At 37.6% G+C, this 15314-nt stretch overlaps 1 protein-coding gene across 1 annotated transcript; it reads right to left on the bottom strand.

Annotated features, from left to right (window-relative positions):
- Positions 1 to 7112: 7112 nt before the first annotated feature.
- LOC125243667 (transmembrane protein 176A-like) lies at positions 7113 to 15314 on the bottom strand. The gene is made up of 8 exons (XM_048153462.1): positions 15188 to 15314; positions 14411 to 14759; positions 13854 to 14083; positions 10917 to 11033; positions 10747 to 10803; positions 8562 to 8768; positions 7319 to 7438; positions 7113 to 7210 (listed from the first exon to the last, which is right to left on the bottom strand). The coding sequence occupies exons 3-8, from the start codon at positions 14025 to 14027 to the stop codon at positions 7154 to 7156; spliced, it is 732 nt and encodes a 243-aa protein (XP_048009419.1). The 5' UTR covers positions 14028 to 14083; positions 14411 to 14759; positions 15188 to 15314; the 3' UTR covers positions 7113 to 7153.

The following is a 15314-nucleotide window of genomic DNA, read 5'->3' on the forward strand; positions in this document are numbered from 1 at the left end:
TTGTGTGCTCTTCTCTCACATTAAAGTAAGCGCCTCTTTTTATAGGCCGGTAAGTAGGCTAACCGCATAAAGATAGTTTGCGGTTTGATATTCAGATATCGTTTGGCTATGAATCTGCAGTGTGCTGTCGTAGACATGCAAATAATAGGCCTATTGCATTCTTCATGATCTGTGAATTCAGGTGACGTGGCCCTCCGGTCTAAAATCTGTTGTTTTTCCCCCCTTCATAGTGACTCTTAATTTTATAATGTGCATAGCTCCAAAAGATTGACACTAAGAAGACTGAAAACAGTGTCATCTTGACCTGCTTGATTTGTGAATTTTTTCACAGAAAAGCACTTGTCAATAAACCCCGTGGTAAGTTCGCTAGTCAGGAATGTGAAAAATAGGCATCCTTGTTTAATGTTAATACAAAATCACTTGTTTTATATTGAGCCTGATTTGTGAAAACTTTCACAATCACATTTTATTGTGTTTCAGTGTGTTTCTCACTGCTCTGTCCTCTATTTCTTGTGTAATAATGACAGGCTGTGTCATTGAATAATGGTCCAAGCCATGAAATCTGGAGGTGACCAGGACCGGCAACTTGCCCTTTTCACACATAACATCTATACATGTTATTTCTGCCTGTGTCAATCTACGTCCTGTTTGCATTGCATTGATGCTATGGTAATACACAATTTTTTCTTTTTTTATTGCACATTTTATCTAGATGTTTCATTCCTAACTCTCTACATTTTTTCATTTGGCAGTTTAAAAAAGATGCCTGAGTGTCAGGATTCTGTCACTTTGCTTGGTCTAGTTCAGGAGTATTCAATTAAAATTCCAAGAGGTCCGGCCTCTATATTCCCTTCCCAGTGGATATCCTGCCAATGCCTTTTTGGAATAGTTATACATTTCCATCTGGGCAGCAGTAATAACCAGTCAAAGTGTAGTTCTTAAACATAATTTAGGGAAGAGTGAGCCCATCTAATCTTCCAATCAACAGCCAGAGTAGCAGCTGCTTACCTCTCTTCAGTCTCAGCTGTTCCAGCATCCCTCCACCTTCATCTCAGGTACCTTGCCCTATCTATGTAATCATATCTTATATTTATTCATACATCAGAGCTCAAGTTGAAGCTGCTTCATCAAGCCACTCATCGGTGGACAGCAAGCCAAATTAGCTAACCTGGGTAAACAAACTCGTTAAATAGTCATAAAAGATTGCTTTGGGCCCTGAGATATTGGGCCCTGAGAGCCAAAGAAGTGGTGTCTGAGAATTTTATACCAGCGTATATGATCCTATGATGCTGGTTTTTGCCTTCTCATTCAGCGCTCCAGTTACTCCAACAGTACACTGAACTGAGGACAGTACAGACATGTCCAACACATTGAGTACTGACTGCCAAAGGTTTCGAAAAGGGGGCAAAATGTTTCTGATATCGATATATAATCACCAGCCACTTTATTAGGTACACCAGTACTGGGTTAGGCCTCCTTTTGCCTTCAGAACTGCCTTAATTATTAATGTCATAGATTAATGTCAACAAAGTGCTGGAAAAGTAGTTGCTGTAGATTTGCACATCCATGCAAATATCCTGTTTCACCACATCCCAAAGGTGCTATATTGGATTGAGATCTGGTATCTATGGAGGCCATTTGGTTATGGTGAACTCATTAGCCCCTTTCACACAGCAATCCTGGTAAATTACCATAGAATATTACCTATGACGTATAAGAAAAAATTATTCTTATGATTATTATGATTATTCTTTTATGGTTAGGCCTATGCCTATTAATCCTGTCAAACATTATTCTTGAATCAATCCATTTATGAATGTTATTTTTATTTATTATATCTTTTGATGTCATATACTCATAGTTCATATATTCATATATTCTATTCAGACATTCAGTTCACCTCTTTAAAGGTTCTTTACATGTTGTAACAGCTCTATTTGGAACTATATCATCCTGAAGAACCCTTTACATGCTGAAATGGTTCTTTGTGTTAGAGTTTAGGGTTCTTTATTCAACAAATCTGTAACTGTCAAAGCTTCGTTACTGATTTTCAAGAGCTCAGCTATACAACACAGACTGTCAACACACTCTCAACATTTCTTTCTTATAATTTTAACTTTAAAAATTGTAACTGGTTTCCTACCAATCATGTCTTTTTCTCTTTTCAGAACATGTGTGACCAGCTTAATTGTGTATTTCAAATGCTGTCACATACCATAACTTCATCATCTGCAGAGAGAAACCGCCACTCAGAATACACACATAATGAAGGACGTAAAGATATCATAGAGGAATGTGAAGATATTTCACTGGAACTACATCTTCATTTCATCTATATTATGTTCAATGTCAATTAATATTTATTAATGTATTCAGCTAACAGTTGTTGTTAGAGCACTGTCGTTTTTGCTACAATTTGCCATGTCAAATTGTATGTTCTATATGGAACTTTATAAAAAAGGGTTCTATTTAGCATCAGAAATGGTTCTGCAATTGTTACAAGCCAAAGAATCCTAATTTGGTACTGTTTAGAACCATTTTTCTTAAGAGTGTGCCCTGAAGATGTGAGTCTAAATTTTGTTGCCACATCTCCAGAAGTTGAGACATACTATGTTATCTCCTATATTGATATTTCATATCTTTATCTGCAAAGTCTGGTATCCTGTCTCATATCACATGTGTCGCATAAACTCGTTGTCTTACTTGGAATCAAAGTGAAAAAAAGTATTCTTATGGTTTCCAGACATCAAAATCAGAATCAGAGAGAGCTTTATTTTCAAGTGCACTTGCACATACAAGGAATTTACCTTGTGTAGAACCTCTGCTGGGCCTTTTTCATAAAGGAGTCTATGTGATTGTCCTACTTCAGGTCCTGAAAGATGGTGGAGCCCAGGAATGACTCCACTGCTTCCATGGTGCTGTTCATGATGGTGAGTATGGGGAATGCTGGGCTGTTTCTCATGAAGTCCACTATCATCTCCACTGTTTTGAGCATTTTAAGCTACAGGTTTTTATGACTGCACCAGACAGTCAGTTTTTCGACTTCTTGTCTGTAGACTTGACACCATCCTGGATGAGGCCAATGACTGTGGTGTCATCTACAAACTTCAGAAGCTTGATTGAGGTCATGGGGTCATGTACTTGGTGATGTTCCTTAGACCTGGTTACACAAGATTTTTTTTTATCCCCACTTCTGTAAGCATCCTCTTTGGCGTGACAAAGCTGTTTGAGTTTCCCAGTAAACCATTATTTATGATTATTGAATGATAAGAATGTCCTGGTAGGAATGCATGTATCCTCACAGAAACAGATGTATGATGTTACAGTCTCTTTAGCTCGTCCAGATAAAAAAACACTGCAATAAGTGCAATCGAAGGCTTGTAAATCCCACTCTGCTTCATTAATTCATCTTTTAACATGATGAAAATGTTTATTTGACTCTTTCTGCTTCAAGAGTGTTGAACCCACAATGCTTATCTACTCTTGCAGGATGTAGAACCAAGAGGTCAGAGCTGAGGTTATTTTTTGACAGTGATCGACTTTACTTTTTCCTTATCTGATCTTAACATATGTATGATCTTAAGTGTTGCCTCTCTTTCTTGCTCTTGCATCCCGCTTGTAGCAAGAAGGGCCCTTTTGCTCCTTTTACTTTCATGGCAATATTATTTTACTCAGATGTATTTTGTTATTGGTTTATTGTTACTTTGTTACTTACTTTTAAAAAGCTGATTATTACTTAAGTTCATTTAACGATATATTGTTTTATTATTTATATTATTCTTTAATTAAAAAAATAAAAGTATTTTTTTATCCATTAATTTCTTCATCTGACTGGATCTCACTGCATCACAGTAAATACACAAATATGCTGTTCACACAAGCAACGGCATTCTGACTTTTTACTTTTGAGAGATCATTCACACATTAGCAACAAAATACCGGTAAACTCTGTGGTGTCAGTTGTGGAAGAAATTTTGAGTTTCTGTATATTTCCGTATGATTTTACTTATATGCTTATGGTTAAATGATTTTGTTTGTCTCAGAAGTGCTTAAGTATGCATTCTTTGGGTGACAAGTGGAAAAACACTGAAGTGGTAAACATGTTCCTAATATGGTAAAAGGACAGAGGCTTCAGTCTTGGAGGTTAGAGATATAAAAGTGTGGGGAAGCTTTCATTCTTTACACTCTGCAGCTACTTGTGTTTCTGTATGACTGTCTGACCTTTCTTGCAAGAAAAAAAACTTTCGAAAGACAATTGGAAGTGTTTGTCCAAGTCAGTTTTTATTTTGCCACAACAGTCATCTGAAATGATCTTTAAACGCTGCTCCATTGTTTTTATTCACCTGCATGAGGAGAAGTGCTTTAGTTTCATTATCTATTCAATTTGACAAAATGTTTTGATGTTTGAGTGATAGACATAAGGGGATGATCAAACAGAATGTGTGTTTGCTTGTAATCCCTTAAATGTCACTCCCATTTTTGGGGAACAGACCCCAACTTAAATTGTTTTAAATCTTGAATACTTTTGAGAACAAACTTAAGTCTGGTCTCCTTTTAAAGAGGACACTTATTTTAAAAGTGAAAGAAAAAAATAGTTATTTAAGTTTTAGTTTATGTAAACTGTAAAAATATGATTTCTGATCATTTATATAAAATATGTTTTACAAAAAAGCTAGAAAATCAAAGTTAAAATCTAATCAAGTTGTGTTTAAAATTTTACGTTGATATCTCAAAAATTAAGCTTTCAGTAAGACTTTGTTTTGATGCACTTCAAAACTTTTCCATTAGATCCAGGGTCTGTTGGTGACTACATAAGGACTCTTCCATTTCCATATAGCCTATGGTTTGAATAACCTAAACCATTTATTTCCATAAAGTTCATACAATTTATGAAATTTATGTAATATGGGCAGAATGGCAGTATATGTTATGAATTCGACCTTTAACAAACATAAAAGACATCCAAAAAGAACAAGATTTTTCATTTCATGAAAAAGACGTGGACATAAAAAAGACGAGATGTGGCGCAATGGTCAAAGATGTCCATCTAGTGCATATTTACATAGAAAAACTATTAAAAAGCAGCAGAGCTTACTGTAAACAGCGTGGAGTAATCACATCATCTCAATAAGAACCTTAGGATTGGCCTAAAGCAGACTTCTTCAGACTACATCAGCGCGTTCTGACTTTGTACATGCTCATATCGGTAATCTTCATTCTGCATTCACACACCATCATACCGGTAATGAACTGGTAACTTTACAACTTCCATTACTGGTAAATTGCCAGAACTGATTTACCGAAAAGGTCCTGCACATGATCTCTTACCAGTAATTTACAGACATTAAAAAAATCATCTTTTGTATTCCACCAAAGAAACTACATACATTCATACATGTTTTGAATGACATGAGGGTGGAGAGTCTTTTTATTTTTGGGTGTACTCAAGTTGTTCCCAACTTGTATGAATTTACTAATTCTGCTAAACACAAAAAAATATATTTTGAATAATATGGGTAATCAGAAGAAAGAAACTCATACAGGTTTGAAACAACTTGAGGGTGAGTAAATGATGACAGAATTGTCAATTTTGGGTGAGCTATCCCGTTAATGACTAGGTATTACTTGGTTACTTTGTTTGGTTTTTGTTTTTTTAATTATTCTACAAAGTGAAACATAGTAGGGAATTGTAAAAAAAAAAAAATAATAAATAAATAATAATAATAATAATAATTTTATTTTTAAACAAAGCCCCAAAAGTCACACCAAAATTGAAAAAGGAAATAAAAAGTTACACATATTAATTTATATAGAGAGATCAACTTCTGTAAAAAGGGGGGGGGGGGGGGGGGGAGTGTAATTAAACATGTAATTTAAAGAGTACAGTGTTGCAGGCATCTGCTTTAAATCATTTCACTCCAATATTGAGACGTCTTTTTTGGACGTCTTCTGAACATCCGATATAGACGAACACGCAGAATCACCAAAGGAGAAAAATCACAATTTTTAAGCCACCATCGTGGAGATGAGTGTTTGCTTTAGTTGGGCTCTTGACCCTTGCCTTCTTAATATTAGAGTTTGTTTGGGCTGTTAACTAAGTCATAATAGCCAGACAAGTAAAGAGAAATGGTCAGGTGTTGGTTATGTTTTCACATAATCATTACTTTGACCTGAACTCATAAAGAGCCCAATCTCTGAGTTAGATTTACATTATTGATTACAGCAGCACTGTGATTCTACAGGATCAGTTTTATCAAAATAATAAGGTTTTCACATGATAAAAAAAAAGTCTTTCTTTTAGGCACACACAGACATCAAGAATCAGCCTGTGAATCTCAACGACGGTGACAAGCAACATATTCTGATCAACAGATCAACTCTGAACATTAGAAAACAAGCTACTAAAAAGTCACATAAAAACAGAAAAATTTAAATAGTGAGAATAAAGGAAATTACTAAGATAATTCAGCTCATAATTTATTCATGAAGCAATGCATGATGGGAGCCATGGGTGAATTTTGATTGGTGGCTCCCAGAATGCACTGCAACATGCTTTTTGATGGCCACCACTGTTGAGATTCACAGGATGATTCTTGATGTCTGTGTGTGCCTAAAATAAAAACTTTTTTTGTTGTTCAACACACCTTTTCTGAAATCACATTGTAAAAGCAGATCTTGTGCTGTAGAATCACAGTGCTGCTGTAATCAATAATGTATATCTAACTCAGAGATTGGGCTCTTTATGAGTTCAGGTCAAAATAATGATTATGTGAAATCATAACCAACACCTGATCATTTATCTTTACTTGTCTGGCTATTATAACTTAGTTAACAGCCCAAACAAACTCTAATATTAAGAAGGCAAGGGTCAAGAGCCCAACTAAAGCAAACACTCATCTCCACGATGGTGGCTTAAAAATTGTGATTTTTCTCCTTTGGTGATTCTGTGTGTTCGTCTATATCGGATGTTCAGAAGACGTCAAAAAAAGACGTCATAAAAACTTTCATTCTGGCCCCTCAGTGGACGTCTTTTCAACCTGAGACAAGACCTCAAAAAGACGTCTTTTGGACATAATTTGCTCAGTGGGAAATGTCATTCCATAACACACACAAAAAAGAAGAACTGTTTATTTTGTGTGTTAATCTTGTCTCTTTAACATGCAGGAACGGCAGTGTCGTCTTCCAGGAGCTGCTTGTAAAGTTCTGGATCCTACAAAAGCACAAACAAACATGAACACCCAGAGCAGCTCTCAGAATCTGTCATGATCACAGTGGATTTGACTGATTGTTTGATGTGATTGTGGTGATGATACAGTACCTTTGCATCTTTATCCTTCTTGCACAAAGCTTTCCCAGTCAAAACACAGAAACTGATCGTCACACAGAGCTGAAGGACCAAATACACTATCATCATGATATGTAGTACTCTGAAGACCATCTAGAAGTGGGTAAATACAAAGATTTTAGATATACAAAGATGGTGCAACATGCACCATTGGAGTCTGATAGCTCCTCCCCCTCCGCTACATAATTAAAGCCAACATTCCACACTTCATTTTTTCAGTTAACTAAGTGTATCATCATTCAAAGTGCACTTTTTCTTTTTGGATATTTTCAGTGTTACTCATACTATTTATACTAACAAAATGGCATAAGTATGTGAATTGGGACACATCTAGTCAGTGTTCTCAAACACTGTGTTTTTTTTTTTTTTTGTTTTTTTTTTTACAGTATTTGAGCACAAGAAACAACATTCAGTTCATGTCAGATTTTGTTGCTGATTTGAAATAAGTTATTTAAATGTGAGTGTGGTAAGCAGTTTTTGAGATTTCAGGACTCCCCTGTTCAAGTAGATAAGACTTAGTCTTGGATGCCCGAAATAGTGTGCAGCAGTCTGATCCCGGAAGTAAAAACTCCATTCATTTTCTCCATAGAGAAATAGATTTTTACAATAACTTATAAACCTTCAAATACAGACCTACTGTGAGCTATGAGGTTTCATGGGATTGTAGTTCTTTCCTTTGTATCATTGTCTGCTTTTCAAATACTTTTTTTTGCGCCAGTTTGTATAATGTTATGATTCACCTTGTAGCTCTTTGACTTGGTTCATGGCTTTATAACTCTTTAACAAAGACTTTTTAAAAAATCTCTATGTGAAAAATGAATGGAAAAAAAATTATTCTGGAACCAGCGCTGCTGAAAAAGTTTGACAGGCACTGCTGTGCTCTAGTTGCCCAGAGACGTTGCAAATATGGCTGCCGAGTTAACAGACTTTCCTTGAAAGGGACTTTGGACTTTTTAGTGTCAACTTAAAAGAAAAATTATCCTTAAATCCTGTAAGAAACCCTATCTACTCAGAAGACCTGGAATATAGTCATTCAGAAATGAACCACTTTTATGGTGCTATTCATATTTTGGAGCTTGGCATTACACGAAAATAATTGATGAAGGAATTTCAATTTTGCTTTTTGGAAAAGAACTAATCCTTAAACTGAGAGTATGTTTGTAATAAGATTTGAAGAGCAGTATCTTGTCTTTACCGCCTTCTAATGTATCATTACCTCAGTGAGATTCTTGTAGTACAGGCAGGTCCCCGTTTTCCTTTTCTCTTCAGGGGAAGGCATTATATATTGATCATAGCCTGAATAGTCACAAGAATAATCGTAGTAATTTCCAGTATGACTATTTGCAAGGTCCACTGAAAACAGCGCAACAGCTGTGATAGCCAGTGCAGCATTGACTATATTCAGAATCATTCCGGTGACCAGCTGTAAAAAAAAAAAAAAAAAACACAAACAACAATATATATTTATATCCTGCATATTGACCAATGACACCTTGCACTTCTGGAGACTCCAGGTAGGTTGCAGTTCTTGAAAATGGTGGCGCTGGAGACTAAAGGGTTCCTGGGTTCCTAAAGGGTTCCTTGCCGCTGTCGCCTTTGGCTTGCTTAGTTGGGGACACTTGACATTTGACTTGACATTTGATATTCAACAGTGCTTTGAACTGCCTGCATTGACACTATTCTTTATGAGCCGCTGTGCAGCCAAAATAATGTACCAGTTATCAATGTAAAGCTGCTTTGACACAATCTACATTGTAAAAAGTGCTATATAAATAAAGGTGACTTGACTTGACTTGATGGTTTCACACTTGATTATTCACCTTAATTCTTAATTTTTTTGCATGTCTCTTTTCTCCACCTGTTTTTGTCTGACCCTGCTGACCCAATGCGCATTTTGCTCTCCACTGGTCATGCCTGAACAGCAATTTCTAGTATTGCATCCTTCTCATGAGCATTTAATCATTAAATCTCTTTTTTGGCTCATTTTACCTGTGAAACAAAACCTGCCTAATAATTATGCACACTTGAATATAAGGCGTTTTTCATTTCCAGATGATTGAATACAAAATTAATAGTAGTTATTAAGATTGATGTGGTTTGGAATTGGTAAAATGTGCCTGGGAAAAAAATGATCAGAAAATCAACTTGCATAATAATCAAATTATTAAATAAATAAATAAATGCATGCACTAATATATATATATTAGCTATATTATATTAGGGGTGTGCACAAATAGTCGAATATTCGACCTGTAATTAATATTCGAAAAATAAAAATACTATTCGAATTTTACTATGTTGCTTTGCTGGCCGTAAATGCAGTGAATCCATGATAAATCCTAAGCACTAAAACTCGCAGTTATAACTAAATGCACCGGGTGGCGCTGTGGAGCGTGTTTAACAGGTTTCTTTTATTTGATCGTCATAATGTTGTCGTCTGTCTCGCGCAGTTTGGAATTACTTGGATGAAAATTATCTTACAAAATGGAATTACTTTTGATCAAATTAATTAATGAAACTGAGTTATCATAATATCACCACCATATTGAGAAAGCGCATGAAATCTAAACACCAGAGAGGAAAGACGGCTGACCATCACTGCATTCACGACAGATAAGCGCAGCTGTAAGTTATCCCAGAGTGAGCCGAGATGATAACTTATCTGATAGCAAAATGATTTTGAGACATATGTTTCCTTTAAGTTTAGTCGAGGGAAACATATTTACTAACAGAAAACATAGTGCTGCTGTTAGAAACTTAGCTTAGCATACCGTTATGTATTAATGTTAACTTTGTCTCTGCAACGTCTGTCAGCGCAGCTCGTTTTCTCACCCGAGCATGTGGATATTATTGTTTTTCTCAACATGAACGTGACAAAATATAAACACGATAACCATATACTGACTCGAGGGTATTATGTAGCCTACGTTACGTTTTGTACGATAACTGGCGCTGTCTGCTTTATAAGCGTTTTTCCCATTCGCGCTGCTTGAGCTTAAATGCTTTTGTTCTTAATATTTTCTGTTTACACATATTGTTTAATGCTTTGAACTAAAAGAAAACTTTAATGTATAATATAAGCTTGTTGTGTATTACCTAATCGTAAGTTTGATCAGAAATGGTTACAAAATCTTGATAAACATAAAGCAATAACGTCCTTCTCGTTTAACCTAATTTAAATAAACGAATATTCGAATATTCGTTTTTTACGAGCCCAAATATTCGAATACAATATTTTGGAAAAATGCCCATCCCTAATATATGTGTGTGTGTGTGTGTGTGTGTGTATATATATATATATATTTATATTTATATTTATATTTATATTTATATTTATGTATACTATGTGTGTGTGTTGCAAAACTGGAACTGTCAAAAAAACAGATGCCTTAGAAACTTACCAGACAAGAAGTGGGAAACTTAGCTGCAAGAATACACACAATTCCAGCTACAAGGAACTATAGACAAAAGCAAACAAACAAAAACATCTGTATTTTTTTTTTCTTTCAAATTTTTGCTTTAGATTTTGAATAAATCAAATGAATGATACAAAATGAGACCCAGGTCTTACCACACTACCGAGCCAAAAGGGTCCCATGGTCTTTATATCTGTGTTCCAGTGTAACCCAAGGCATGTAAACATGATCCCCACCACAATATTGAGGATACCAACGATCATCTGCACAACCTATGGAACAAGAGACAATATTTTTTTTATGCCACCATCTATTAAGAATCTTAAAATAAGAATATTTATAGTTGGCACAATGACATTGTAAGTAAACCAATCAAAATTTGCTTTGTGTAGACAGGCAAATTACTTCACAACTTTTCCAAGTTGTTGTATATAATTTGAATAATTATTTTTCCTTGCATAAATAAATTTACAACTAAAACCGAAGTTTTCTAAAGTTGCAACTTGGTACTAATAATTTGGACTAATACAAAAACTGCATGTAATATTTTTGTTAGATTTAGGTGTTTTCAAAATGTTTCTGCTGACAAAACCAACTGCAACCAAATTGTGAAATGTTGGGTGTACTCACACTAGGCACTCTGAACCGTGCCCGAGCGCGTTTGACAAGTGTGAGCGCTCCGTTCCGTGTCCTGGCGCGGTTTGTTTAGCCGGCCCTGGCCCGCTTGGAAGAGGTGGGCCAGAGCGTGGTTCGGTTGGGCTCGAGCATGGTTCACATGAAGTGTGAGTGCTAACCGTGTCTGAGCACGGAACAGTTACTACTTTTGTGTGCGCTACTGTCATCAAGACCCAACCCACAAAGTAACTTGCGACTTTTTTCTCTTTGGTGTATTTGGTGTGGTTTTTTTTTTTACTTTCCTTTTCATCATGGATCTCCCTGCCATTTAACTCCTATGCCTTGAACAGAGAAATCACTCCCTCAAGGAACTTTTAACAGATTATTTGAATCTCGCCCATCAAACCACCTTCCCGCACAGTTGTCTGGGGAGGCACCTCGAGGGAGTTTGAGGAGTGGGTGCTGGTTTTCTGTGGATCAGCATTCACTGTCAAGGACACCGCCAGCCCCACTCCCAGCCCAGTACCACCCTGCTGTGAAGAATGACAGTACATGCCCACCTCAGACGGAGGAACACTTCAGCCGCAATGTCGGAGCCCACACCAGAAGAAGCAATCAAGCCTGACATCAAACCTGAGCCCGAGGGGACCCCGTCATCCATCACCGCAGGAGTACAAGGGAATGGAAGCGAGAACCACTGAGAGTGAGTACTGCCTTTTGTGTGCGTGTGGAGAGTCAAATTCCCTGTGCCCCTTCCTTTCATCAGAATCTTCTTCTTCAGTCCTCTTAACCCCACCCAGCCTTCCTCTCCCACTACCTCTCCAAACTTCTCCCACTACCTCTCCAAACTGCCTTATGGACCTAATGTTTTTCATCAATGTTGTTCATCAGTCTCCTCTTCAGCCCTCAGCCACTCCTACCACCCAGTCATTGCTACTTCCTATCAATCCCTCAGCTTCACCTCAGCCTCCTCTCAGTGGCATGGTTACCCCTCGGACCTGCTGGGAGCCATCGCCGCCTGGGTGGCGCTGCCTCCATCTTCTGAAGGCTCTGCTCCACCTCGACCCGTCTGGCTCCTGCTCCTACACTCCTTCCTCCCTCTGCTCCAGCGTAGACCATCAGCCATTTAGCCTCGCCGAGCTCTCTCGGAATATCGGCCTCACCTGGGTCAGACATTGCCATGTCTCCGCTGCAGACTTGCAGGTCATTTGCTACTCTCCGGCCCTCCACCCCTTCAGCTCTGGCAAGCTCTGCCCTCCCTCAGGCCCCTCCACTGACCTTGATTGCTCCAGCACCACCTCTGCCCTCCATATCCCCACTTCCATCTCAGGGGGGTCGTCACTGCAGCTCAATCGTGGCTGCCTAGGTCTTCAGTTTCTCTCCACCCCATTGGCTCTCCGTCTGCGCAGTGGGCTCCACCTCCATCACTGTTGTCGCCTCCAGTTGTCCCAAAGGTGACGTCTAACATCTTCACTTCATGGCTCCTCCCTCCATCGATGCCACCATGGAGCACATTCCTAGCTGTGGCCTTGGTCTCCATCCTTTCCTGGATTTATCCAACATCCTCACCACCCTGGACTGTCCTATCCATCCCCCTCCCAGATCTTTGCCCTCCACCAAAGCCTCCTCCTATCTGCCTGTTCTCACCATCCCTTTGCCATCTCCTTATCCACCTCCAGAGCCACAACCCTCCTTCCCTCATCTTTTCCGTTATGGCGCAAGTTCGCGCCTTTCAGGCGGGGCGTACTGTCACAGTTTCTCTTTGTTTGGACTTCGTGTTCGTTTTGCACTGTCTATCTGTCATCATGGACACTAATGTGATTCATTATTCAGTTCAGGTGTCTCTTTAATTATACTCATTTACCTCAGTATTTAAGTTTCCTTGTTTCAGTTCATTGTTGTCAGGTCTCGTCAATGTGAAGGGCCATAGTGTTTAAAGGGATAGTTCACCCAAAAATGAAAATTTGATGTTTATCTGCTTACCCCCAGTGCATCCAAGATGTAGGTGACTTTGTTTCTTCAGTAGAACACAAATGATGATTTTTAACTCCAACCGCTGCCGTCTGTCAGTGGTATAATGCAAGTCAGCGGGAACTTGGAATATAAGAGTAAATAAAACACGACAGACAAATCCAAATTAAACCCTGCGGCTCGTGACGACACATTGATGTCCTAAGACACGAAACGATCGGTTTGTGCGAGAAACCGAACAGTATTTATATCATTTTTTACCTCTAATACACCACTATGTCCAACGGCATTCATCACTCGATTCGTTTGGTCTGATCGCGCTCTGACAACGGCAGTGATGTCTCGCGCATATACTTCAATGAGAGCGAGACAAAGACACCTACATCTTGGATGCGCTGGGGGTAAGCAGATAAACATCAAATTTTCATTTTTGGGTGAACTATCCCTTTAAATTAAATCTATTCAAAGTAGCCTAAAATGACAAGACCTTAAAGTGTCTGACTTACCCCAAAAGCTATGTGGGTGTTCGTCAGCTTTCCTTTCATATCCTGAGATACAGAACACAGTGGACTGCAGCACAGAGAAGCCAGAATCTGACACAGAACGGGCCATTTGCTGTTTGGGTTTGAGGAGACGGTGATGACCGTCATTCCCTCACCCTGAGACACTGTCAGAGACATGATGCAGACGAAAGTCTTCCCACAGGTAACAATGGCTGAACCTCCTATTTGTTTAACTGCATGAAACGATAAGGAGAAAAAATTATTACTGCTCATCATTTTTGTACATAAATTCATATCAGGTTTGGAAAATACAAAGCATAGACATTTAACATTTTAAATAGATGTTTAATTATAATGATAGTATGTAAATACAACAGATGAATATGATTATTTATCGAAACAAATTTAGAAACAAATTTAGACCTTATGTTTCAAATAAAGAAGTTGTGGTGCTACAGGCTGTTTAACCATGCTCAGTTTGTTCATTAATATTAAAATTATTGTCCTTATTTTTTTTTTATTTATATATTTTTTAAGTTTTAAGAAACACTGTAACTCACCTTGTATAGCAGTGGCACGCTATGCGAGTCTCAGTCCAGAATAAAGATGGGAGTCTCTGTGGGATTTTTTTTTAAGGCAGAGTTTTGTTTTGTTTGAGGCAGAGACTTACTCATAGAGTTCAAGTTTAAACAGGTATAACTGGAATGATGCTCATGATAACTTGTATTAGTGTTTAATATGGGAGATGTAAGCAATGTTGTTATTGTAGGATTTGGAATTGGACTTTTGAGTTCTATCTCTTAAGGACTGTTTGATAGGAAACACTCGCCCTGGTGGGCCGGTCAGAACCCAGTAACTCAACCACAGTTCTTTCTTTTGAGGTCTTTACTGAAGCATTAGGTGTGTGGTCTGTACAAAGATAAATAATTACAATAAGTAAATAATACAGATCCAATTATTTAACAATCCAATATATTAAACATTAATACACGCAGTATGGAATATTACTTGCAATAAATGAAATAATATAATTAGACATATTAGCATCTGAATAAGCCATTTAACTATAATCTTCAACTCACACTTATACTTGCAATTTCCTACAAACATCTAAAACGTGAATAACAATCTCTCTCAACAGAAGATATAACATCAGTATAATTAAAGTGATCATATAATCTGACGACAGATGTAAATATGCACGTGCATGTACCAATCGCTAGTTAAACATGCTTAATCACTCGAATTTAGTTACATTAACTTCAACACTCAATGATTATATGCAAGATTACAAGCTAAACTTTATCCTAATTGTATATTAACAGTGAATAACTCACTTTATAAGATGCACACACACATATAACACTTCAACTTGGATCGGCTCGCATTTTCTCCACGCAACTTTGCTGCGTCTTCTTCTTCTTCTCTTGATTATTGGCGGATTGCAAACAACTTCAAGGTGCA

This window comes from Megalobrama amblycephala, linkage group LG13 (genome assembly GCF_018812025.1).
Source record: "Megalobrama amblycephala isolate DHTTF-2021 linkage group LG13, ASM1881202v1, whole genome shotgun sequence".
NCBI classification, from domain to species: Eukaryota; Metazoa; Chordata; class Actinopteri; order Cypriniformes; family Xenocyprididae; genus Megalobrama; species Megalobrama amblycephala.

Excerpts from the sequence above, each read along its gene's own strand:
- LOC125243667 (XM_048153462.1), bottom strand. The coding sequence starts at position 14,027 with ATGTCTCTGACAGTGTCTCAGGGTGAGGGAATGACGGTCATCACCGTC. Across the intron at positions 8,769-10,746 it reads AGTTTCCCACTTCTTGTCTG|CTGGTCACCGGAATGATTCT; the intron begins GTAAGTTTCTAA and ends TTTTTTTTACAG. Across the intron at positions 7,211-7,318 it reads AGAAGGATAAAGATGCAAAG|GATCCAGAACTTTACAAGCA; the intron begins GTACTGTATCAT and ends GTGCTTTTGTAG.